The 27,602-nt window shown below is 43.3% G+C and overlaps 1 protein-coding gene across 1 annotated transcript in view; it reads left to right on the forward strand.

Moving 5' to 3' along the window:
* atosa (atos homolog A) overlaps positions 1–26,507 on the forward strand; it is a 29,370-nt gene extending 2,863 nt beyond the window's left edge. Inside the window, exons 2-12 of the mRNA XM_075464270.1 lie at positions 15,522–15,706; positions 15,894–16,090; positions 18,513–18,638; positions 18,887–20,735; positions 21,073–21,198; positions 22,993–23,081; positions 23,949–24,045; positions 24,183–24,341; positions 24,524–24,592; positions 24,967–25,166; positions 25,245–26,507. Coding sequence (XP_075320385.1) covers positions 15,522–15,706; positions 15,894–16,090; positions 18,513–18,638; positions 18,887–20,735; positions 21,073–21,198; positions 22,993–23,081; positions 23,949–24,045; positions 24,183–24,341; positions 24,524–24,592; positions 24,967–25,166; positions 25,245–25,398 — 3,251 coding nt within the window. The 3' untranslated portion in view covers positions 25,399–26,507. The remainder of the gene's footprint in view (positions 1–15,521; positions 15,707–15,893; positions 16,091–18,512; positions 18,639–18,886; positions 20,736–21,072; positions 21,199–22,992; positions 23,082–23,948; positions 24,046–24,182; positions 24,342–24,523; positions 24,593–24,966; positions 25,167–25,244) is intronic.
* Positions 26,508–27,602: the final 1,095 nt, after the last annotated feature.

Genomic DNA, 27,602 nt, shown 5'->3' on the forward strand with positions numbered 1-27,602 from the left:
TGCAGGGCTTTGGGCGTTTGATGAGGTGATAAAATCAGCACTTTGCTTTTTCCACCTTGAGAAAAAAATGACTGGAACTAACCGTGGTCTGGTCTAACACTTCACATCCTTACAAATGCGGATGTTGACCTAAATAAACAGGCTCCCATACCAGGCTGACGTCCAAATGTAGTGCTGTTTATTAGTAATTTATTTTAAAACACAGTTTAATAAAGATTCCCTGTGCTCTCAGTTTGGCGGAAGCGGTATCAGTCCAGGTCTTAAAAAGTTTCAGCTCCTGATGACAACAAGACATATAAATCTCCGATAAGGAGTGTTTTCCTCCAAGTTTATGCGTCATCTCTTTTGAGCATCTGGCAAAATATGCTTTTTGTTGTAGAGGGAGAAAAGGAGCACTTATGTTCTGTTCAGGGGCCTAACTAGTGTCATCTGACCCCCTTGTTTTTCGGAGAGTTTAACTATGAGTCAGGACAGCGTGTTTGTGTGTGTTTGCAAGTGAGTGCATGTGGGTGTGAGGACAAAAGTGAGTGAGGCAGAGAATGAGTGAGCAACAGATTGCTGTTGGCCCTAATAAGCACAGTACCGTTGAACCATGTGGCTCAACTGACAGCTTTTACAAGTCCCATAAAGGATCGCTACGGAAAACTCTGGACCCGTTTTACGCCATTTGGGGAAAACATGGGTTATCGTATTCAGTTTCAGGCTGTTGTTCCTGAAGTTCGGTTAAATTCGGTTTATATGTCTCCATAAAGACATGTTTTTGTGTTTCGTCCCCACATGTTCATGATTCAAACCCCCCTTGGAATTGTTTACTCCATTAAATCCTCTGTTTGTGCTCAGCTGTGGGCTTCTTCACAACCACATCATTAGATGTTGACATCATATAGGAAAATGTATGAGCAATAACTGAAGAATGGTGACTGAGTTCTTCCTCATGTATGCGCTCAATCACAGCTCTCTATGATCTTCCCATGTGAGACCCACTTTAAACTGTATACACTGAGATGATCTCAGAACTGGTCATGTTGTAGAGGTTCAGTGAGCTGGCAAGCCTCACTTCTGTGTCCTGTAATGTTATTTGTATGGCAGTGCTTCCTGTTTGAAGCCATTAGTCCTTAAAGGAGGGGTTGATCACTGATCCACCTCCCCCACCAACCCAATTTATATGCTGCCCTCCTTCTGCCGTGCTCTCGCTCAGCCAGATTACAGCTGCCCTGAGATGTCCCAGACGCTTGCCAGCGGATCAGAGTGTACACTCTCACTGACAGGAGACCCAGATAACACAGAGCAGCACAGTGTTGTCCCATGAAGCACCTGTCCAGTCTTTCATTGTCTCAGCCTCCTCCTCAGCAGTGATTTACCCCCACAGCAGGAGGCTGCCATAACAGGTGTTCTCCGCTGTTTTACTCCTCTCACACAGTTGGAGACCATCTGTATGTATGTTTTTCACCTTTTCACCTTTTCACCGTGGAAGTAAGCGCAACTTGTGCTTGTTTGTTGGTGACATTTCAGAGGCCCATTTTCTTTTGCCCAATCTGAAGGTATTCCTTTTTATGCAGACGTACAGGTGTTGTTAATCTTATCATCTAGTTTAGGTCAACATAAATGCATCTCCACACCGCCTTCTCTACTTCTTAACTGCTGCCATTTGCTGACCCACCTCTGCTGAATATGAATATTGAACTCTCCGTTGTACATCCAGATTCAGATCTGCCTTTAGCAATGAATAGCAATGCTGTGCAGGCACTTGGCTGTTGTAATCAGCCTAAGTCAATGCTGCTGTGACCGGTTTGACTATAAGTAGCCTAGTCTACCTGCTGAATGAAACTGGGCATCCAGTCCTCCCAGTCCAGTAATGCTCTTTTTATAATAATGTAGTTTTTTATTAAAGGCCACTAAAGGCACACTGCAGCATACTCACCTGCTCGCACACAGACATAAAAGCAGGTGGAGACTTTTACAGCTGCTATTTACATCTGCTCCTTATTAATGTTCACTGTTAACACAGTAGATGGGCGAACAAAAATAACAACGTCCACACTTGGTGCTGGTGTGGCTGAAGCTCTAAGTAGCAGCACGGGTCATATTTCTGCTGCCAGAGATCCACTGAGCCAGCCAGTGATGTCATTGCTTTTTACATCCTCCCGCCCCTGTGGCTCCTCCTAGCCAACCAGCAGTAAGCACTGCAGGAACAGGAAGAGCCATCTGGGCCTGGTGATTTTTCTTGGTGGGGGTGGTGAGGTGAAGTAGGTATGATGTCTGTGTCTCTTTGTCTCAGGTTTTGTGTCCTTATTTCTGTCTTTGGCGTGTTCAGTTTTTCTCCTGTTTTACTTTTGCTGTTAAAAAACAACGTCTAAATGAATTAGACAAAACAACGGCCTTCACTTTCCATAGAAGCTTTTAGATTAATGCAAAACAGACTCGATGGGGTGAGTACAACATGCGGAGCATGTTTCCCCGTGTAGGGACTGCATCTCCAGGAACAATCGGTTCCAGGTGTCCTCTGTACTGCATCCTTCATCCGACTCGTAGTTTTAGTCCAATATGTGACACGACAAGATTGGCGTTGAGCTGTAAATTCTGTTGGTAACAGTTGGCACAGAAAAACATAGGCCCTCACGCTTGTCACAAATGTTTTTAGTAATGTCATGCCTCCAAAATATTATTAACTGGGAGAATTAAATGAGAGCTTGATGTTTTTCTCACCAGTGTTTACATATGAGTGTGTTAAGTAAGGGATGTGTTCCTCTTGCTTCTCTGTAAAGTCTTGAAGGAGGAGAAACCTCTTGACAGTTTCCTCTTTTTTCTGACTTCACTGCTTCACTGATCTTCTTTTACTTATCGTAGCTTCTTCCCCTCCCCTCCTCTCTTTTTCCTCTCCTCTGTGTCGCATCAAATAGTCCTCAGCTACTGTCACACCTTAGCACTTCACACCCTGATAATATCTAGAGAAAAACAGATTGACAGAAATAGAACTGGCCTGACTTTTCCATCTAAAACCAAAGAATGAAATAAGTGATAGTAGGTTCCGACAGATTGGTTCATGTACTAACATTCGTTGTTCCAGAAAGATCATTTGCAGATATGTTTGCGATGGCCTTCATTTCTCAGAAAAGGTGAGTCGATCATTTAAAGCCAGGTCACACATTAGTGTGCTCAGCCTTCTGCCACGCAGTACACATGCCATTTTTTTTTTCTGTGTCAGTCCTTTTCACTTCTGAAAATGCATCAAGTGCATCTGGCAAAAAAATACATTGATAGAATTATATGCCATGATTTCCAACAAGTGGTTAATGGAGACCTGCCTCTGAAGAGGGCTGAGTTTTATGTTCTTTTTCCAGACACCACACATCTTTGGTTACAAAGAGTGTCACCAAAGCCGCACTTTGGTCAGGTCCACTTACCTCATACCTCTCACTCGTGCCTGTGTGCCGGTGAAGTCGAGTACTAAAAAGAAAAAAAACACGATAACCGATAATTCTGACATCAAATGGGAGACAGCACTATGAAGATAGAGCCAGCTGAATGGAAAGGTTGGGCAAGAAAATCTTATATCTTATCTGTTTGTCTCCGATGAAAAGTATTGTCTGTGCCAATTCAACTCATAAAGACTTAGATTAGACTCTGAGACACGAGTGGTCTCTACCTCATGTGACATTGCATGAAAATAGTGGAAATATGGCTATCACTAACACAAAAGCGCACTCTCTGCTTTTCTTAACAGCGAGCTCCTTAGGGGCTCTTTAAGGAGGCGTTAAGTACATTGCTTATTAACAGCAGTGTGGGGTTGAATTGATTTCAGACTCATCACAAATCTTTTCTCCATTGTCTCATCTGAACCCTTTTAGGACAACAACCAAGCTCAGTTTTGAGTCTGAAGATTCCCTTATCACCCTGAGAATTGCTTAATTCTCCCAGCAAATCAGCTGACTCTGCCCTCAACTGGACTGTTCTCCCCCCCCCCCCCCTTTACTTTTTTTTATTGGCTAGATTCTTGCCTTTTGATTGGCCTTTTAGCAGATTAATCGTTTGGCACATTTCTGCCAACAACAAGGTGCTTGTTTTCTGTGGCCGCGTCAAGACGACTGCCTTGTTCTGCTTTCTGTGGCTAACTGCATTCACCAGTCAAGTCAGTTTCCTCTGTCACAACTGACACACTTTTCATGCAGCATTTGATGCTGCGCTGCTCAGGTTGCTTTAGTTGGACTCGAAATTGGCATCTGCAGCAGTGGATGGGTCAAAGGCCTGTACATTCATGCTGGACAGGATGGCTCTGATTACAGTGAGGGGCTGGCTTGTCCTACTGCCCCAGTGTCTTCTAGTTACCAACAGTCTGCTTGCTGAAATGTTCAAATGCTGTAGCCAAATGGTGTTGTGCAGTGTACAAAAAAGGCTGTACCTTTAAAACAAAAAGAAATAGTGAATTCATATTGTCTTCGCCCTTTTGTCAGTACACGGATGAACATGATCTAGTTAAGCATATTTTTATGAAATGAAAACATTAGTATGGAGTCTAAGATTTGAAATGCATCCTACAGTATGCATTGTAAAGGCTTGCTTCAGCTTCTGCATAACTCCTGACTCCACTGGGGCTTTGTAATTCCCACTTTGTCCACCTTGTCTTGTGCTGTTGCACTCAGTCCACTCCAGTCCAACTTATGTAACTGGCATTAAATAGACAATTACTTTGTAAACGACCACTCTTGCTTGAATAACTGGGGCTTTTTTTGGGGGGGCGGCATCTGAAATACGTGCAGATAAGGCCAAAAAGAGCACTGTGGAGGGCAGAGCAAACCTTTGAAGATAATGTTACTGGCATTTCAGGATAGATGAGAGGATTACGAAAGGGAGGTGGGATTAATTGTTATGGACATTTAAATACCACATGTACATGGCATATGTTTTAGTCCCCCTCAACCACAAGATGTTTCCCAGCTTATTATTTTTGGGTCCTTCTTTCTTTTTTTTTTGCCTCCGGAAAGTGTAAAGAACACATTTTTTGCTTTGTCTGCTCAACATTTTTACTCAGTCTGCTGCATTTATTTACACCTGAAAGCTATCCAATGTAACCAGCCTTCTGCATTTAGCCTCAAAGCAGCTCATTTAAATGATAAGGGATTGAAGTACCGTACTCAAGGACTTTAGTTGCTATGGGGGTTGGAAGAAGAAGAGAGCATACTGCATCTCATTCCTACCTGGGACTTTTGCAGCAAGAGTAGGACATGGATTTTTACCTTTGCGGTAAGTATTTGATGGAAAGTGTGCAGTGTTCCATCAGATCAGAAAAGCTTCACTGGCTAATTTTACCCGTTTGTACTGTCACAGTCACACTGACGACTGAAATCAGCTTCCACAGAGTTTTTGTTGCAATGAAATCTTGTCGTTGTACTCCCTGAACCATGGTTACCTAACCCTGATAAACTCCCATTGTTACGGGTGCTTTCATCACGCAGTGCTTGCTTAATACCATAAGAAGCATAAGAAAGTGATTTTAAATAGGATTTGCTTGTCAAAATAATTCTTTATGAATGTTTGTTGTGGTAACTGTAAGTAACAAAAAGCAGCAATGTAAAATGTTTTGCTCAATAGCCACATACAAAAACTGTTCCAGAGTATATATTTACCTAGTTAAAACGCGTATGGAAAGGTTTATATTAAATATGGCCGAGAGCTATGTGAGGCTCTGTCTGTCTGTGGCTGTCTGCCTCTCCACGTTTGTTGGGACAGTGCACTTTACCTGTTTACCTGTTTGAAGGTGCAATTCGTGTGTGGAACTTGTTCTCCCAGCAGACTCCATGTTGGTGACATTGCAAGAATGATGGCTTGCAGCTAAATACGTATAATTGGGCATGGCATAGACATGAAAATGAGCACGAACAATTTTCTTCTCGGCTTCCGAGCCAAATGAGCCAGAGAAACCTGTTTGAGTTGTAGCTGAAGTTTCTGCTCGGTATGACCACGTATCTATATTATCAACTGCTTCCATCCTCCACTGTTGCTTATTAGCTTTATTTGCATTCTTATGCCAAAAAGACACGTGGTTGTGAGAAAATTGTAACTCTAGAAGGACTCACAGCTTTGTGCGGTACTACAGCCTCTCTTCTGACCAACAGCTGCGATGGTGTCCTTAGGTGAAATAAATATCTGTTGTTGTTTTTTTTAAGTTGATAACATCTGCACTGTAACTGTAGTGCAGTTAAACCCTTATGTGAGTTATAAGTTCCAACATGTGGTAAAGCTATATTTTCAGCTGCTTCCAGTGTTTCTCGCAACCGCTGCATGGTTGGTACACTAATTTGGACGGTTTTTCACGTTATTGTGTGGCACGCATGGTAAACATGCACCGTGGGTCTTTCCGTCACTTTCACAAGCACGTCTGAATAGAGGATAGAGAAAGAAACATGAGTGTCTGAATGACTGAATACTGGCGCTTTTACAGATGGATGAAGCCTATAATGTTGCACACCCCATGTCTGAAAAGGGCTCTATAAAAATCAACTCCAAGGTGAGAAAAAGCCAGAAGTTTACTGTTTGAGTTTTGAATGTGAGGTGCATTTCTAAGCCCTCTTCTGCCTCGTGAGTTTTTTTTCCCCCAAATACCCAGAGCCTGTTTACCATGTGACTACAGTAGTATGTGAGTTGCTCAGCTGCTAAACAACAGCTCATTTTATGATTGAAGATAATGGGTGTGAGAGAGAGGTCGAGGCGGTGTGTCAGTCCGGGTCGAGTGTGTGTTTGTTGCTGGTAGTGGGAGAATAATGGCAGTTGAGTTGAAGAAACAGAAGATGGATTCTTCTCAGCTGGAACTGTAATAATGCCCCTTCAGCCAATCAGGGCTTGTTGCTATGTCTGCTGTGAATCTGCCCCTTTGTGTTGCAGAGTGGGAGTGGTGAACACAGACACACACACACACGCACGCACGTCACAGAGTCCATAGTTTTGAAGAAACATTTAGCTAATCATGTGGGAGGAAACTGGAAAAGTTTGACCGAGACAAACTCTGCAACTAAGATGCCAAACAAACTTTCTGGAGTTAAGTAATGGTTGACAGACCAAGTCCAAAGTTTATTGGAGGCAGCCAAGTTACTAGTGAAATTAGATATAACGGGGTCAACCAGTCTGCTAGCAGGGATTTAAAACAAATGTGCTTTGTTAGTTATTTGTGGGGTTTTTTTTTTTTTTTTTTTAGTAAAAACATCTCTTTCTCACCAGTGATCGTTGCCAGTCTTTTGGCATAAACATCTTTTTGGCAGACTTCACCATCACTTCCAGGCTACTTCATTTTCTAACTCGAGGCAGACAAAAACAGGAAAGGTGACCTGTCAGTGACGTATAAAACTCTGTGGAAACATAGCCGACCCTGTTATTACAATTGAAGTTACCAAGAATCCTAAATGGTTTCATCAAGGACCGAAAAACCAAGTGCTCTCTCATGGCACTGTTGATACAGGAGGGACATTAACACTCAGACACATAGAGCCTAACACACACAATGCAAGCATGACGACATAAACGGCTTAAAAGACAAGACGGACGAGTCTCAGTGGACAACTCAAGGGCAGGATATAGAGTAAGAGCTCAACAGATATTTTGTCAACAGTCAGCAGAGTATGTATCCAGTACACATCAGGGCTTTAATTGTCGTCAGACACACTCATGTCAAGTTGAATACAAATGCATATTTGCCTGCTCTTTCGCTACAAGGATGCTCTTCAATAACAATGATGGGAATGTTTAACAAAGTGTCTTTGTTGCCTTGGGAACACCCCCCCCCCCCTTGCTCGGCAGTTGTGATTGTTGATCGCTGCTGTCCTCCAGTCCCGGGTCAGTCAGCCAGAGAGAGAAGGCAGAGGTCGTGTATCTGTTCTCTTTGATGGCACCCATTAAGGTGAGGTCTTCTATAAGAAAAGCTGCTGTTTATCTCTGCTTGATTAGTTCTAGATGATCTATAGTTGTTAACAGAATCCAAGGTCAGATATATGTAAGTTAAGCTTCTTATGGCTCTTTTCCACTAGCTCGCTTCGGCTCGGCGTGCTATTGCGTGTTTCCACTAGCACGCAGTACCTGCAACTGGGTAGATTTTCCGTATCACCTCAGCCCTGCTTCCAAGCGGGCCGAAGCGTTACTAAAACGTGACGTCAGCCGACTGCCTTCCACTGATTGGCCGATGAGTGTCGTCACTTTTCAGTACTGTTTTTTCTGGCGGCCAGGAGTCTTCTCTGGCTCTCTTCTCTTGCCTTCTGTGCGACAAAAAGCCACAGGGTGAGCAGCAACACGAGCGCCTCCATGTCCTCCATGCTATCCTCCTCGTATGTTGTTGTTGTTGTTCTGGTCGCGCAGCCGTGTTACGACGACCCCGCCCACGTCGAGGAGGCAAAGTGATACTCAGTTGTAATGGAAACACAACCAAACCGAGCCGTGCCGAGCTAGTGGAAATACGCCATTAGTTTCCTCTGCCTAATAAGAATGGATCAACTGTGCCTAATTCACATTAATTCAGTTATCCTTAACCCGTGGACATCACTTGGCTGTCTGTAAATGTTTTCTATAAGTGAACCTGAGGACACAAAACTCTTCTAGTCACGACAAGCTTCTTGAGAGACTTCTTGGTCTTGTCAAAAATGATGATGGATTGTTTTTGCCAGCTTTTCAGAGCCATTATGAGGAACATGAAAAGAGTTGACAGCAGCAGTGTTTTATTTTTGTATGCATTTTTTATTTTTTTGTACTTGAACCCTGGAAATTGTAAACACTGTCACATTTGGAACACCAAAGAACTTTGTGAAATCAGGAAAATAAAATTATGGTGCTTTTAAACAATAGGAAATAGGAAAGCACTAAATGTTGCAGTCTGAAGGGCTTGCGTGGCTTGATTTGAATAGAAATGCTTTAAGTGGCTGCAAGTTGACACATAGTCTCAATTGGCTAGTTCTTAATCACAATTTCTGGCGCATTTAGCCATTTGACTAAAGAGCAGCCTTGATTAACTGAGGAGTAACCAAATGTAATTATATTATAATTTGAGGAGGCAATATACTGAGATGTGTCTTTCGATGCATCAAATAATAAAAAGTTGAACTGTAATTAAATCGTGGGGCCAGCACAATATAACAATGTTACCTATAGCAAGTCTGGAATCTTGATATTATGGCAGTGGGTAGTCCGACTGTCTGCTGGGTTATTTAACAAGAGACTAAGTGATCATACAAACATGAATGTACATGAATGCTTACAGAGAATGGACAATTCTCTCGGATAGAATAGATGCCCAGGAGGCCTTTTATATGCTGTTATGTGTTCTTTAGGACTGGCAGCATGTTTGGACCCACCTCCTGCGAAGCAATCATTGGAACAGAGAGGAAGGAAAATCTTGAGTGAGCTTTACAATCTGTCACAAGTACAGGAGAAGTAGATGGTGTACTTGTTATTGCAGATGATCTGGCCTCCAAATATATTCTTTCATACTGCAGAATTGGCCACGGAGCAAAGAAATACTGCATATAATTCCCATGGGGCCAGAAATGCTGTAAGAGCCACTTCAGAGCTGCCACCTGCTTTACAACCAGTGCATCTTGAATACTTTCAAAGTGGATGTGTGCTTTCATGGTTGCCCTAACCCTAACCCCTTACCCAAACTGTAGGTTTCAGGCAGCTCCTTGTTGTGAATCTTAGGGTCCCTTTCTAAAAGTCCACAGCTTGTCTTTGCTGGGATCTTTGGAGGATCCTGGAACTTATGTGTGAAAAAGATAGCTTTGCAGAAAAGTCGTAGTACATAGAAAGGAAGTGAGAATCTCTCGCCTGTCGGGTTTTCACAAGTAACTTTTTGTCTTTTGGAACCTTCTCATGCATTTTGTTAATTGATGATAAATGACTGTGCCATGGCGTGTGACTCCCCCCGAAGCCTTTTTTAACTTGTGTTGCTGCCTGCCAAAGTCATCGTTGACTTTGGAAACCTATACTTTTAAATTAAAAAAAACAAGGAGGAAAAAAAGAACACGAGAGAAACCAAGTTGTGTCTATAATTATCTCGGCATGGGCTGCAGTGATTTATCCTGGAGAAAGTGTCAGTATTATCTCCCATTCTCCCTCGTGTATATGCATTTAAACTGCGTATCTATGGTAGGCTGTGGGATTATTTTTTTCCCTTTTTCCCTCGGTAAAAATGTCAGGCTTTGTGCTTATGAGCAAACATGTGATCAGGACAGAATTTAAATGCTACTTTGTGACATTTAGGGGTCTCTTTGGGCATTAATCCACATTGCTTCAGAACATGCCATTTATATCCCAGCAGCTGAATTTTACAGCAGAAACAAAACCTACAAAATTGTTAGTGTCCGTGATGGTTCTTATATAGAGAGAAATGTGTCCTTGACAGTTTTAATTGGCCCATCTACACTCTTCAGTGATGCGTAAGGAATTCTGTTTGAAGAGGAAAGAATTTAAATTCTTCAGAAACCTCAGCACACAATCAGAGACATCGACTTTTCATTTTTATTTAACTAATTTCACACACTCGCGCAGAGAGTAATCACATTTTTTAGATTTAAGTAACGCTGGCCGGTGGGTAATCGTGTTTGTAATTTCCGACAAATTGAGCATCCCGAAGTGCAAGAAAAATAAAAAAACACCCTCAAGTTTGAACTGTTTCCCATTAAGGACATCTGGCCGTGTGCCCGATCCGAATAAGGTGTTTTTAAAAAGGCAGAACCATCTCTGTTTGATTCTCTTCAGAGAGAGCTAGATATCATTGTGTGTTAAGCTGACACACCTCAACAAGCCCTGCAGCCTGCTGCCACTGCTGCACTGAAGCTGCCAGGAAATTGCCTTAATGCACAGCCTTTCAGCTGTCCGGTTATCTAGAGACTGCAGGCCTCCAGAGAAATCAAATGTCTTATATATATCAGCTTAAGACCTCAAAGGGTTTTTGAGCTCAAAGTCTGAGAAATGGCAGAAACCCTGTCTTGTTTTTGCCTCGTTGTTTTTATTAAGAAAGCGACTAGTATGTATTTGCTTTTATCTGTAATCATTTTTCATCTTGGGAAAATTGATCGAGCCCTTATAGAGTAGTTAGAATCTTGCTCGACGGGAGCTCGTCGGTTGCTGGTGACACGGGAACAAAACAGATGCAGGCACACCTCTGGAGCCATTCCTAAAATGCCTTGTTTTTCTTACAGCTTTTGTTTGTTTTAATGTTAAAGCTTTGATATTTCATACAAAGGTAAGCCTAAGAGTTACAGTCAAACTTAATCAATAAAGACTAGCAATGCAGAGATGGCCTGTCACCTCTGTCAACGTGCGCTATGCGCGCACACACACACACATTAAGTTAAGTTTCAGGTGTAAAAAAGTGTTGTCTTTTATCACATCTTTGTTGTTCTAAGTGGTTATGGTAATAGTTTCTGAAGCAGGTATTGTGGGTGTAAGTTTCTCATGTTGATTAACGTTCTCCTTTGTGTGTCTTTTGACATTTATAGAGTGAAACTATGCGAATGCCACCAGTTTGCTCTTTTGTGTGTGTGTGTGTTCAGATTCAAATGCTTCTCCTGAAATTTGCCTGATAAAGTTAAGTGGAAAGATTTTTAAAGACTTCCTGTTTGCCTTTTAAACTAACTGTGCCCGTTTCCTATCCGCCTGTAGCCGACTCGTGTGTCTCCTCCAGTTACCCTGCAGATTTTCTGTCTCTCTTCCTAAACTATTGCATGTGGTTGCTGTCTTCCTTTATGTTATCTTCTGTTTTATGCTGTCTTTAAACACCAGTAGTCCTGCTGTTGTCAGTGTGTGTTCCCACTAACACTCCTAATGTGTAACATAACAGACTATAGTGTCTGTTTAGCTAATCAAATCAGTTAATTCCTTTTCTTTTTACCCCCAAAAATGTCCAATAGTTGGTGTCTCCAGCTTTTCTGAAATAAGAATATATTTATCTGTTAGAAAACAGAGTAAGTTGCACATCAGACAAAACAGAGAAAAACAGTTGAAGGTTATTACTTTTTCTGTGGGAATGATTTTCTGCCATTTATTGAGCAAGAAAAGTTCATTAATTTATACAGATTAGTCATCAATGCAGGTAATCATTGTTGAAACATGGTGCTGTACAAACAGCAATCAACACCTGGCTCTGGTTGAACAGATGAGGATGGGAGTGGTGGCCATATGGATGCTTGCACTGCATTCAAATTAGCTGCAAGCATGTGTGTGAACGTTTGTGGTTATGTCTAGACTCTGCAGCAGCTTTTGCAGTAGAGAGACCACTACACACACACACTGACTGTGAGGCTGCAGTGCTGGCATTAATGGGTCATCCTATCTTCATGTCTGTGTGAGTGTGTGTCTCTCATCTCCCTCTGTCTTCCCATCTGTGTCCCTGTTAACACGGCAACACTGCGGGTGTTAAATGTAAAAATTGATCCCAGCTACATGTATGCAAAGCACAGCTTCCTTATCAATGCCTCATGCAAGTGTAACTGCACGGGAATCTGGCAGTTTTTACGGGAGATGTAGCGCACACGCAGGAGTCAAGTTACTGACATGTTTATTGGTCGATGTGAAAGTTCCTTGGCAGCGATTGAATAATACAAATGTGAGTGTTTTAAAAACTCTGAAGACTGTGCTGGTTTAGATACCAAGGCTGACCTTCTCTGCTTCTGTCCTGGAGGCCCTTTTCCATCCCGCATGACTCTATACTGATCTGTTGGCCAGCGGACGCAGAGACAGCTGAGAGGTGTGTGCGTGAGTGTTTGTGCTTGCCGAACCGGCTGATCTGTAGGCGGGACTGCAGCTGGACTGGGTGGCAGGCGGTCACAGATCTAATAATAAGATGCCTGAATCTTAATCTGACCTGTTACATAAGAGACGTTGCACGTTAACAAGAGACAGAAAACATGCACATTGGAGAGGGGGGACCCAAATCAAAATCTGTATTTTGATTTGGGTCCATTACATGCTGCAAGCATCGGCACGTATTCTTATCTAAACACTGGACCTAAACCTGATTATGGTTTCCTTATTGAATTGTTTTCTGTTTGCATTTATCAAGTACTCACAGAAAATACAAAGTCATGTATACGTATATAAAACCGAGTGACTACATTTTTTTTTTTTTGTTTAAAGAGGTAGAGTTCCAGGAATTAATTAATCATGTGTCGGTGAGAAAGAGAAGAGATTGAATGTTAACCTCTGTTTGCAGTCTAGAATGTCATTTGTTAGATTCCCGAATCATATCACCAGTTGGAGTCATAAAAACACACTTTGTGGGGTGATAGGTGCCTGACATCAAGCATCAGCAGCTGTGATATTCTCATATTTTATGTACGTATAATTTGGAGTTGAGGGGACACAACTAAAGTAGGTCTCAGTTCTAGAAACTGCACGTGAGCATATTTTCCACATCTTTGGAGGCCTCACAATGCCTTAATGAATGACAGCTCTGATCTAAGCATATGCAGGCTGGGCCCCTTAACCAAAGCCACCATCACTAGTCCTTTGTCCTGCACTGCACGTGTGTGTTGCTGTGTATGTTTTCTGTGAATCTGTTGGGGGGGGGGGGGGTGTTTGTTAGTTGTTTTTTTTTTTTTTTTTTACAGTGTTGTTAGCTTCATGTCTTTGTTGCCATGCATCTGTGTGTATGTATCCCTGGGATTGCCTTTCGTTTAAGAGAGCAATCTGACACCCAGTGTGCACTCATGAATCTTTGCATGTGTGTTTTTCATTGGTGGTTATTGTTGGAATACCAACTCTGAGAGTCCCCCCCCCCCCCCTCCTCTCTCCTTTGACCCTGGCCTCTGTAACAGAGCTTTACCTTTAGCCCAAATCCTGCTAGCCTCAGGAACAAGAGCTTTTTCCATTACAGACTGGGAGCATGAAACCTTAGCTGCAAATAAGCCTGTCAGAGCAAACTATATCCAGCATGTGCAAGCGAGCCATCATGTAAAGGTAATGGACTGTGACCTTGAATGTTGACCGTCATCATGTATTACCCTTGGTCTTGTCTTTTTTATTTATTCCGCTCACTGCTGGTCTCTCGCTCCCTTTGTTTAAACCCTTCAGATTCCAGCCCATAAAGAAAAGGGGATTGTCCCTGAATATAGCCTCTCCCTCTTCATCTCTTTCATCCTGCGTTTATTCAGCCTACAGCTGGCTAACAGAACCCCCCCCCCCCCCTCCCTTTCCCATTCCTCCTTCCTCTTGTTTTGTATTGGACTGCGTCTCTCTCCACGTGCAGCAGCAGCTCAGAGGGATGTAGGAGGAGTTCCCTCGGAGGAATGTGCGTGACTGGCTGGTTGACTGCGATACGTACACGCACTTCTGCAGAGCCAGCTGACAGGGACTCTGCTCTCGCTGGCCCAGCTTTGGTGGGGTGTGTGTGCGCTGTTTGTATCTGCACTTCTGTCCTTATGTGGACCAGACATGTCGGAGTGGAAATGTACGAGTTTTTCCATCTAAATTTGACTTGAGTTCAGATTGAGTCTGAATCAAAAAATTTGAAATTCAGAGGTTACAAGCAGTCAAGCTCTGCACGCCAGTGTGCCGTGAAGGGAGAAAGCTGTGATTGCTTTTTTTATTTGTCTTTTTTTCCTGTGCTGTTGTGTTTTTGCTGACCTCCTGTGGGATTCTGGGAGTTTTCTCTGGAGGGTAGAAGGAGAAAGAGTGAAGACGGCTGTCTAAAAATACTCCACTTAAGAACTAATCTTCAGTTGTAACACAAATCCCAGGACTTTGTTTGTGTTTGGGATGGCAGATGATGAACCTATAAGCTACATGTGCATATTAGTGACATATCGCCTAATCCATAACAACCTGAATCTTGCACCTAATATAACTGGAAATAGATGTTGCTACTGTGAATAATGACTATGAGAGGCCCAGTGTTAGCCATATTTTTATTGTGACAGCCAGTTGATTATTCCTTGTCAGCAGCACCCGTGCCTCTTTGTGCATTTGGGGAATAGCCTGTCCTGAAGCAGTGGAAGGTTGATTCAGCCCTCTGTTGTCCTCCCGGCACCACCCACACAGAGGCGAACATGATGGATTTCTGTCCTACACATTCTCATGTATCTGCTTAAGTTTTTGTTTGTAAATGTTTTGACAGTGATCATGAATGACATCATCACTCAGTGTTGCTCATGTTTTATGAGTGTTTTAGTACTTAGTGTGTTAAATAGGGAACCGTCAGTGTGTCACTTCACCCCTCAGCTCAGCTGACATGGAAGGTCTAAATATACTTCTTTGAAGCTGCCAAACTGGAAAAGTTGTCATTCATTGCCTTCCCCCACACCCCTTCTGTAAGCAAGCCCCTTCAGCCAGAGTTAAATATCCATATCCACTTTAGCAAAAACCTAAACAAAGACATGCAGGCACGCGTCATCACAATACAGGCGACTGTCCACTGTTACTGGGGCATTTTTATTGCCCCAGGATGGGTCTCAGTATAGGCTCATTAATAGTTGTGTGCACTTTCCTCCAACTGTTTGCTTGGTTTCTGTTCAGAAAATGTTGACCATCTGCATCTTTGTCTTTTCTAGATGCAACAGAGGAGTTTTTTGAGTACGATGCCGAGGAGTTCCTTGTTCTCCTGACCCTGCTCATCACAGAGGGAAGGACGCCGGAATATTCTGTGAAGGGGAGAACTGAGGGGCTTCACTGTCCGCCAGCCCAGTCAGCCATGCCTCCTTTTCACAAGCACGAATGCAGCGACAAACTGCCCCAGGTACCACACTTTTTTTTTTTTTTTTGCACTCACCTTTCCTCGAATAATCAGAAGTTATTTCATTAACATTAATGCTGCAGATAAGAAAAAAAGAAAACATACGTTCTCTGCTTTGCCCTTAAATATTTGGTTCTGTTTAACATTTGCTAATGATCACTAACTCTTGTCCTTTCATGTGTATGTCCAGTGCCGGCAAGCGAGGCGAACTCGTTCTGAGGTCATCCTGCTTTGGAAGAACAGCATCCCCATCATGATCGAGGTCATGCTTTTGCCAGACTGTTGCTATGGTGATGAGTGCCCCCCAAGTGACCCCATCAGTGACCCCGTCATCAAACAAGATGCTCTGCTGCTGGAGAGGTGGACCCTGCAGCCAGTTCCAAGACAGTAAGGCACACATATGCAAATTCACACACATTAGTGCTATTTATTTAGATATTAGATACGGGCAATTAAAAAAAAAAAAAAAAAAGGTACACGTCTGAGAGTAAATAAAACACACTACCGTATTTTCCGCACTATATGGCGCACTTAAAAGCCTATAATTTTCTCAAAAAACAAAAGTGCGCCTTATAACCCAGAGCGCTTTATATATGGATTTATTCTTGTTAGCTTACGGACCCCGAAGCGATTTTGTGTGGTACACGGCGCTCTGTCAAAATGTTTTAGTAAGACTTTGGTAAACTACAAAGCCGCACCGCAGCATTACGGCTACAGTAGTCATGAGTGTAGCGGAGTAATATATATTGTGATTCACCATAATAATAACAAAATTGAACAGTGGGTTATTAAACAGAGAGCAGCGGGTAGAAGCGTCTCTACAGTCTCTATTCGACTGAAGGCAACAGCGTTAGCACGGGACATGAATATCAGTGTCAACAGGGCGTTCAAAGTTAAACTGCGAGCTGCGTGTGAGCAGGGGATGACAGAAGGCGAACACACATTCACCAAGGGAGGGAGACAGCGCCGGGCGACTTTCGCTACTATCTGCCAATGGATCGTGGATGCCTGGGCTAAGGTATCAGTCTCAACTGTGGTCCGAGCTTTCAGTCGATTTGTGCTACTTGTCGAGAATTGCTACTTTGTGGTTTTGCGCATGCGCCGAGTCGATTTTATAAGTTTCGTTTTCGAATCATCACTGAACTGCCAGGTAACAGCAACGACACTGTTTTGTTTCACTTAATGCGCCTTACAGCCCGGTGCGCTTTATATATGAAAAAAGATCGAAAATAGACCATTCATTGACAGTGCGCTTTATAATCCAGTGCGCTCTATAGTGCGGAAAATACGGTACATATCTAGATGAGCAAGAATGTGCTTAGCAACACAAAAACAAGAGACACACACAGTATGTTGTAGTTCCTACACTAATGGGGGCCTTACTGGTTGCCCAACCACAGCTTTTACATAACCTGCTTACTTTGAGATTCCAATTTGTTCATGCAGTATGATTTTAAGCGCACAGGTTTTCGTGCAACTGGCTTTGCCCACTGAAACAAATCACACAAGGTTGATTGAGTTCAGATAACTTTAACTTTATCCAAGCTGTTTGCCCCCCCCCCCCCCCCCCTAAAAAAAAAAAAGAAATCAAAAATAGCAAGTAGACTGAACTGAATCATAAAGAACACACAGTATTTGGGTCATATCTCAAATAAAAGAAACAGATTCATTATAGAATGTAAAAGAGCAGATTGAGACATTACAGTAGAGATTAATGTCTTTATATAGAACTTACAGGGCATGTGATGAGTGCTAAAGTACACAGTGTATTTCACATGGGCTGAAACGTGGGTCATAGTGGTATGACATCATGATGTTAAACCCTCAACTGCTGTTTCACCAGTGTTTTCTTTTTATACTTCTACCAAAATATAGTGGCACATGTACAAAGGACTGTGATAAGCAGGTCATAGTGTCACTGCATACAGACCTTGGGTAATAATACAGTATTGTAGCCATGTCTAAGTGACAATATCAGTCACACCAATTCAGCTCTTGACTGTAAAGACATGGATCCAGGACCTAAAGTTTTCATGTGGTGTTTGCAGCGGATCCTTTGGGTTCTGTCAGCTGCAGAGTGGAGCTTCAGTGGATGGGTGTTGATTCTGCGCATCCCACTGATATTTTATTGGATTGGGAGCTGGGGAGTTTAGAGGCCAAGTCAGAGCCTTGGACTCTTTGTCATATATTCCTTGAGGCGTTCATGAGCAGTTTCTGTGGCGTGGTGAAGCATAAAGTCCTGCTGGGAGGGGCTGCTGCCGTCAGGGAGTGCCGTTGCCATGTGTTGCCCTTTGTTTCTAACAATGTTAAGGAGGGGTAGTACCTGTTAAAGTGACATTACACGAATGCCAGGAGTCGAGTTGTCCCAGCATAAAATTGTATTTTAACAAGATGATCCGTGTTATGACTTCACCTGATAGTGGCTTTATTGTTGTAGCAGGTAAATGTATGTAGCCAATAAAAACTGTATGAATCTTAACAAAACCCTTCAGTTCAATGTAATGTTCTGGACTTAAATGAAAAAGCTTCAAAAGAAAGGGAAACTCAAATCGACCACAAGAATGCATTGTATTGAAAGAAAATAAAATGAAGAATGATGATCGTTGGAAACCTGATCTTTTTACGTATTTAGCGTGGCACTGGGTAGGTTAATTGATGTGACAGGTTGGCCGACTTTCCTACTCACACATGTACAAACAGAGAAGACTCTTTTTGCGGGGAGAAAAGAATCACACATCCCCTGACCATTTTCTCATTAACCTGACATACTGGCACACTTCAATTTCTTTTTATCTGTGTTTTTTAATAGAAGTGGTGATCGTTTCATTGAGGAGAAAACCCTGCTATTGGCTGTTCGCTCCTATGTCTTCTTCTCCCAGCTCAGCGCCTGGCTCAGTGCCTCCCATGGCATCGTCCCCAGAAACATCCTGTACAGGTCAGATTTAACACTCACTGACACCAGTGGGCAGAAGGCTCTTTGGTCACGCTGTCAGATTAGATTATTAAAGCTACAGAAACCCAAAGAAAGTTGTGTTTGTTTGAAATGTATTTGCATCTTTACATCTTGTGTACTGTTTATGTTTTGAATTACAGCTCTTAAGATTCTTGCTTTTTTTATTTAAATGTAAAAGAGTTGAGTTACCATTTCCCTTTTTGCGGCCTATCTCATTGGCTGTCCAACAGGATCAGTGCCGCTGATGAAGATCTGGTGTGGCAGTTTTCTCAACCACCATCAGAGCACATTTTCCCTGTTCCCAATGTGTCCCAGAGTGTTGCGCTGCAGGTTCATGTCCAGTCGCTCCCCCGACAACCCACCTATCCCACCTTGGCCTGCAGCATCCATACTGGTCTGCCTCCACTTTACAGCAAGACGCCCAGCCTCAGCCCAAACTTCAACAGCCATGGTGGCCTGTCCACCCTGAAAAACAGCCAGGACCCCAGCCAAGACGACCTCCATCATAATTCTAACATATACAGCAAGACCTCCAACTCCAGGTCTGGCCTTCTCAATGGCTTGCCCATCCCTAATCTACCCATCAACAACATACCCATTAACAGCCTTCCTCACACTGCTGTGCCACATCCATACAGTAAGAAGGGTCACGAGCCTGGTGAAAACCACACGTATCAGAATGGAGAGCTTCCGCAGGTCAACCTCCCCCAGCGCCAGGGCTCACCACTATTCCATAGGCCTTCTCAGTCCCCAAAACCCTCCCGCTCTGGCTCTCCCTCCCCACTTAGCTCAAGTAAAGCAGGAAAGTGGTTGTATTCGTCCCTCAATGGTTCATCTGACCCCACGCAAGTGGATGACTATGGTTCTGGTACCAACAGCAATGAAAAGTCCAAGGGTCACATCCATGAGCCTCTGAGAGCTTTTAAGCATTTCTCCATGACCGAGCCCCCCCGCTGCCCCTCCCCACGACCTGCTACAACTGAGACAAACCCCTTGATTGGCTCCTTGCTGCAGGAGAGACAGGAAGTTATCGCTCGCATTGCACAGAGGCTCAACTTCTGCGACCCGACTGCACCGCCACTCCCTCCCGGCCTATTTGCTTCCGACAACTCTCCCAAAGGCACATGGGGCAGTAATTATGACACTATAGCTGCCACTAAGACCAAAGAGCCTGAGATGCCACCTTATGAGTCTGTGGGACGTGTGTGGCCCGCCCCGTTCAACACACCCGTAACTGAAACTTCTTTTGTCAAACGAGAGGGTTCCTCCCCTAAACCTGCGGCCTGCAGAAAGCTGAAAATGTCTGAGACAAGAGTCAGAGAGGAGGAAAAGAATGGAGAGAAGGAAAGAGAGAGAGATAAAGAAAAGGAGAGAGACAGCTCCCTCATTGCCCAGGCTGTGCAGGACATTACCAGGCTCATCCAGGAGAGACTCTCTGTCCCCTCTTTGTCCCCAAGGCACAGCAGCAGTGGCAGCACTCTGCACCACATGCACACAACAACAGTCACACACACGGTCCGCACATACTCGCACTCCACACATGCCCCGCAAGCATCACACACTGCCAGCAATGGCTACACCAATGGCCACGTACCCAGCCGCGAACCTCAGAGAGGCAGCGCACACAGCACTGCCCCAAACTTGCCCATTTGCACAGACAAGCGCCAAGTCGGACCCGGGACCGAATGCCATTCTCCCCGGAGCCAAAATGGTGCTGAGTTTACACTTGAAGAACCCTCAATAAATGGCCAGTCCCACACCCAGACTGGTCAGCGTTTACGAGCTTCCTCAAAGGAAAAGCTTCGAGTCAGGACACCCTACAGCCATGAATCCCCCCATGCCTCCCCTGACCTTGAGAATAGTCCAAGGAATGCCCAGTTACTTGGCTGGAATTTCGATAACGCCAGCTCAGCCATGAACTGTAACAGAAGCCACGACCACAGGAAGCCTCAGCCCCAGATGCAGATGCAGATGCAGCAAGCCCAGGCTCCTGCCTTCCAGGATGAGAACCAGGCACCCTCAGACTCTGGATGCTCGAGCACTTCCAGTCCAGACATGGTTCCATCTCCTACTGTCCTCGTAAGTTCTTCTTTATTTTTTTTAACGAATATTTTTTGTTCGTGTTCTTTTGTGTTATAAACCCTCAGTCATCAGCAATTGCTCCAGATTATCACACCTAATCATATTTACACATCAGCTTTTGTGCAGGTGGAACAAATTAGAGATCATAATTAGGAAAAGAAAGTTTATCTTTGGACACAGCTCATATTTACAGTCTTAATGCTAAGCTAAGCTAACTGTTAATAGCTCCATGTTAAGCTTGCAATAAAAAGAAATATACAATGTCTCAGAGCTGAGGACGATTTCTCCTTTTTTTTTGTCAAGCCGTCTTAATCTCTCCATCTCTGCACCCTAGCGTCCTCAAAGCCCCTCCCCTCTGCGTCCCTGCAACAGCTGGAAGAAACAGAATCGGCACTCATTAGACGCCACAGCAACCAAGGCCTTCCACCCCTGCACTGGCCTGCCTCTGCTCTCCAGTCCTGTAAGAAACAGGCACACACACATACTCATTTACTGCATTAATATCTACACTGTGACACTCGGACATTTTCAGATGAAAATTTGCTGCATTGGCACTCCATTGGCATGCAACAGCACATGTGCATTTGAACACCTAATGACTTATCCATGATTGGTAGTCTTAGTTCCTTTTTATTCCAAGCCGTGCAAAGCATTACTCCCAGAATGTTCAACAATGTCATTAAAGGGACACTATGTAATTTCTCCCCCCATCTAGTGGTGCAATTTTATTTTGCAAAGTCGAATGAATTTGCTCTCTAGCGCCTCACATTTTCAAATGTGCGCTGCAACTTCTTGAACTACGGCAAGCGGAATGTGTCAAGATTCAAGAAGCTATAGCTTCAGACTCAAGGTCCAAACAAACAAAAAGAAATCAAGACACACAGTACAAAGGATTACATAACACACATACAACAACACTATAAATACAGATGACAGAACATGTCAGATAACATAACATCTCCTTTGGTGTGCAAGCAATGCAATTAGTCATATTCCGGGAGTTACCGGAAGTGACGTCGACGCAGCGTTAGCATTAGCAGCGTTAGCAATAGGAGCATTAGCGGCGGTAAATAAACTCCCGGTAAACTTACAAACTTTCTAATGCCTCGTTTTGTGAGTTAAGAGCCTATGTGTACTACGGCAGAAGTTTGGTAACAATCAATGCATTATTAGTGGGATCATTTACAAGATAAAATCTATTTAGCATTTTTTTAAAAATTTTTTTTTTAACTTTATTAGTAAATCAACAAAATAACAGTTTACAAATGTGAGCATAACGCCAAAAAGAAGATAGCCAGGGGGAGCATAGGAATAATAATAAAAAGAAGATGACCTTCATGATGCACTTACAAAAAGAAAGCTAATGAACACAAAGACATATGTGCCAAGGAATAAAATCTATTTAGCATTAGCGGCTGTAATAAGCCATTTGGCGGAAATGACGTCACAATGAGGTCTGGCGGGGAAATCGCGATTCGAAGTGCTTTATGTCCCTCTCGGCACTTCGTCGTTTTTCATAGAGCGGAAGGACATGGCAGCCTCCATAGAGCTTGCCCGCTCTATGTAGATACAGACAAGTTATTCTTCACTCAGGAGGATAAGGTGAGATTTTTGACAGAGATCATTTTACACCAATGAGGACTAACTTATGAATGAATATGTTGATTTGAGCTAATAAATTACTTAATTTATTACATAGTGTCCCTTTAAGAGACTGAAATATATGCCAGCTGTCTTTCTTTGAATTGCTGTCGGGCTACTGAATAGTTATCCGCAGTTAATGTACAAACAGATACAAACACACACACACACACACACACACACACACACAGCAGGATGAAAGGCATGTGACTCATCTCTGCCTCAACAACCACATTAAATTGTGGCTGTGAGTTCCAATAATGCAGTTTCCTGTCGTCTGATCATGTTCACTGACTTGTAACCTGCAGTTACGCGCACACACACACACCCACACACACACACACACACACACACACACACACACACACACACTCTCTCTCTCTCTCAGGAACTCAGAGACGCAAGTTCATAAACACAATATGACTCCCATGGCAAAAAGAATACAGTTGCATGTTAATATAGTGAAATGTATTCCTTTTGTTTTTGTTACTGTTCTGTCTGTTAGTAGAGTATATCCATCACTTTATGATGGAAAATATGCTGTAAGATTTTATTTGGTATGAGTTCAAACTCAGCTGCTCTGTGTTAATCGTGTCCTTTGTGTCTGATGCAGGTTCCTCAGAGGAAAACTCAAACAGGTTACTTTGACCTGGACACCTCTCTGCCTGGCTGCAAGGGTTTGCCTTGGTCCTCTGGGAAAAGGTACTGGTACTCATTTTCTCACCTGGGAGCTCTGTGACTGTAGTTGCGATAGTCTGAGGTCAGGGTACTTTCAGTCGTCAAATTAAGATTTAAAACCTTTTGTTTTTTCTTTTTTTCCTTCTCGTCTGTTTCTTCCCACATCATCTGTGTGTTCGCCATCTGGGATACTGTTACTTTTGATCTAAATTTGGTCTGCTGATGAGGGGGTAAATACGTGGCTGAATTAATTGAAGTGATTTATTCTGAAAGGCTACATTTTGAAATAAACTAAGCATCCTGTATCAGTGTGGCTGATGACCTCTCGACACGTCTGAGTGTGTGTGAATCACAGCATTTAATGAACAGTGTACATTCCTCTGTGTGTGAGAAGATGTAAAGCTAACAACTCTGAAGGGAAACTATGTTCTCCTCTCACACTGCCATCAGCTGAAGCTCTGCTGCAGCGTGACTAGATTCACATTCAGCTGTAAATGGCAGTCAGAGCTGAGTTGGCTTTGTATACACTCAGATTTATGCCTCTGCCTACACACAGCAGATGTGGGTGGAAGCTCGCTGCTCTTCATAAAGCAGATGTTTGAGGAGTTTAGCGCTCTGGGTTGAAAGTTAATTTTGACCATCTGACAATGTCTTTACTGATTAGAAAAATGAACTGTTATTTGATATCGGATTGTGTGACCCATAAGCCTGTATTTCTGCTCGTTGTTATGACTGATGCTGCTTCTGTTCACAAACAAATAAGTCAGCCAGAGGTAATGGTGTCTCATCAGGGATAGACATACCTGGAATGTTTGCAATGCAAGCACCTTAAGGTGTTAGATAATTCATTGGAAAACAAGTTGATCAAGCATGTGTGGTTCAACCCTTCAGCGTGTGTCCAAAGAGAGAGGGGTACACGGATGAGTCACAGCAGCTGTTTAGCGCCAGCGCTCCACCTGCCAGTCTCAGCCTGCTGGGAAACTTTGAGGTATAACACATCATCTGTCTTCCTCAGTCAAGAATATGTACAAATTTACTGTTGTTTTTCCATTTCTTTAGAAAGATGATCCATAAAGGTTTGTCAGGATGTGAAAAATGTTGTAATATGGAACTCTGTTTCATTAGGAGTGTGTGCTGAACTACCGCTTAGAGCCTTTGGGGACAGTGGAAGGCTTCACAGCAGAGGTGGGAGCCAGCGGATCCTTCTGCCCCAGTCACCTGACCCTACCTGTGGAGGTGTTATTCTACAGTGTCTCTGATGACAATGCTCCCTCACCATATATGGTGAGCTCACTTTTTCCACTGAATAGACCAAACTGCCTCCTTTTTTTTTCTGTCTTTTGTTTATTTCATTTTCTTAATACCTTGCATGGTTGAGCATATAGATTGGATTGCCTCAGTGTGTGTGTGTGAGCTCCTTTTGTACACCCACTTGTCACACTCCGACTGTTCTGTTTTTCTCACAGGGTGTGATAAACCTGGAGTCCCTAGGGAAAAGGGGCTACCGTGTACCTCCATCAGGAACCATTCAAGTGGTGAGGGATTTTTTTTTTCTTCAGTTGTATAAATGTCAAAATATTTATGTCCATAAAGTGCCTCTTTCCCAGCTTACACTTGGGAGAGAACAAAGAGCAGATTGCATCCTGTAACTAATGAAAAAGGAGACACCTAGTGCTCATTGTGGAAAATTCATCCTTTAACGTAAACCTTTGTCTTTATTCATTTAGAATACTTATCATTTTTCAATTGAAAAGGGATTTCTTCTATACACTCTACTTAAGCTGTTGGGATAGTAGGTACAGTTTCTAGTTCATTTTATGGACACCATGTCAAATCTGGTGTTTATTGTTCAGTTGATTTCGATCACAAAGAGTCAGTCTCAACCCTGCTGTTTTCTCTGATTCCTCAGACCTTATTCAACCCTAACAAGACGGTTGTAAAGATGTTTGTTGTGATGTACGACCTACGAGCTATGCCAGCTGGACACCAGACTTTCCTACGCCAGAGAACCTTCTCTGTTCCTGCTCGCCGTGACACAAACAATCACACCAGCAGGAGGGCCATCACCCTGGGCCAAAGCCGCACCCTGCGCTACCTCGTTCATCTGAGGTGAGATGGCCGTTATGTTAAGGATTGTACGTTGCTCTGGTGGAAATTCTCCTCCCTTATTTATCCTCTTTGGTTCAGGTTCCAGAGCTCCAAGTCTGGGAAGATCTACCTCCATAGGGACATCCGTCTGCTGTTCTCCAGGAAGTCCATGGAGGTGGACAGCGGTGCTGCTTATGAGCTACAATCCTTCACGGAGTCCCCCATTGACCCACCGTTCTCTTCCCGCTGCTGAAGCCCGACGTCGTCTCCCTTCACCATCCGGCAGGCCACTGCTGAAGCTTCACTTACACCACGATACCAGCGACAGACTCTGACTCAGCCCATAAGCCCAGGGCTTGTAGATGAAAAGAGATGAGGTTTAAGGACCGCAGTCAACAATCCCCTCATGGACACTGTCCAGAAACTGAAGTTCCATCTCTTCAGTCACCCAAAACTGAAAAGGGGTTAGCTAAGAGCCCGAGAGACTTGCCAGAAATACGCCTTGTTCTCTGTTAAGTGCTCAACCTTAGAACAGAGGGGTTCGGTTAAAAGTTAAAGTTTATAGGAAGAGTTTGACATCTTGTATTCCTGGTTAAGATGTTCTTGCCAGATTCGATAGGTAATATGTTTCTTGCTGTTGTGTGTATCACCTCCAGCGTCTGGCAGGAGAGTAGACAAGTGATCATCGTCCAGAGAAGCAGTTACACTTGAAATGTATTCAATGGAGCTCAGGCTATTTTACTCTGCTGGAGCAAATCAAAATGTTAATTGGACCTCAGAAATGTTAAATCTATCATTTTCTTTCTAATTCAATACAATACCATTTCAATGGTAAGACTCCAATTGTCTTTCAATATCAGATTGACTGCTGAAAGTGAACTCAGTTGCATGACCCGGTGATTCCTGAGCTCGGAGTAGAGGGAGTGCACGTGGAAGAGGAGCTGGGTGGCAGCCTGTGGTGCAACACCTACCATGGACCACTAAAGAAGTCGAACAAGCTAACACGATAGATTCACCTGAAAGCATCACGGCAGAACATCAGAAGTGCACTGTGGATTTTTTTTCTTTGCTCATTGTAACTGGAAATGAAACCGAAAATAGTCATATTCTAATACTTTTGTACTGTTACAAAACCACTTTATTGAAAACGTTGCAATAGAAAGAGTAACATTAGTTAAGTGTTTACACATTCACTTTCAGTTTACTACATCAGTTTATTTAATATTTAAACTATTATTTCAGTTACTACTTGTGACGTCTGTCATGCTAAGATGATGTAGTGCAAACTGTATATCATAGTATGTATTTTTGACATTAATATTCAAATCTGAAAAAAATATATCTATATATCTTCTAAAGCAATCTTGAAAATCTGCTTCGTCTCTTTGTTATTTTCGATTTTCACACCGTTTCCTGTTTTCACTGCATCTCGGTATGTGGAGTTAAGAGTCTTTGATCTTAGACCTACAACATTCTTTACAAATAACAGTATTTACACTGACTAAGGCCTAAAAAGGTGTAAATGAGTAATTGGGAATGGTAGCATAATTTTCACACTCCTCAAATGTACCAGGGACGATGCGTGGGTGTGTGACAGCTGATATTCTGCAGATGGCCTCCATTTGTGGACCCTGGCCAAGAAAAGGACTAACTGCAGTTCAAAACAAAACTTATAGATTTTATACTTGCATTTTACATCCAGTACCGACTGGTTGTTTTTCATATTTGTCGAGCACAGTTTGCCCTGGAAGCTCTGGAATTTGTCACAAATGATATTAAGTTGTAAAAATATTACGAGAACAAGAAAGAACATACAGGTGAACTATTTGATTTACAAACACAGATGAACTGATGGCATGAAATGATTGGGCTGAACTTGCGCAAAAAGTAGGCTAAAGGTCACTAGTCTATTGCAGACTTGGAGACAAAACAACCTGGAGACACGCAACCTCGCACTCTGAGGCTCTATGGGTCGGATTTGCATATTTTTATGTTCATGTTTATGCACTTGGCTGACGCTTTTATCCAAAGCGACTTACAAATGAGGATATAACAATGCAGCTGACGTTAAAGCTAATAATAAGCTACATAGAAGGAACACCACTAGTCAGGCTCTGTCAGAGGTGAAAGGGGTTCCTGATGAGGGGGGGGGCATTGCATCTACCCGCTGCTCACGGCTTCACCCACCTGTGGGCACGTCTTGACTCCCGGGGCACTTGGCCAGGGGCCGGTGGGCTGTAATCTCTGGTTCCCAGGGGGCCTCTGCCCTATGCTTGTGGGGGCTCTGTCTGGGAGCTTCCTCTGCAGTCTTCTGGGTGGATGCGTGGCTGTCCCTGCGGTGGGCTTCCCGGGTTCTGTGCTCCGTGGGGGCTGCTGGTGGCCTGGGTCTTGGGGCCCTCTCGGCCTGTTTCTGATTGCTGGGGGGAGCTGGGGATTGTGGCCCTATACACTTATACA

This window comes from Odontesthes bonariensis, chromosome 1 (assembly GCF_027942865.1).
Source record: "Odontesthes bonariensis isolate fOdoBon6 chromosome 1, fOdoBon6.hap1, whole genome shotgun sequence".
Classification (NCBI taxonomy): Eukaryota; Metazoa; Chordata; class Actinopteri; order Atheriniformes; family Atherinopsidae; genus Odontesthes; species Odontesthes bonariensis.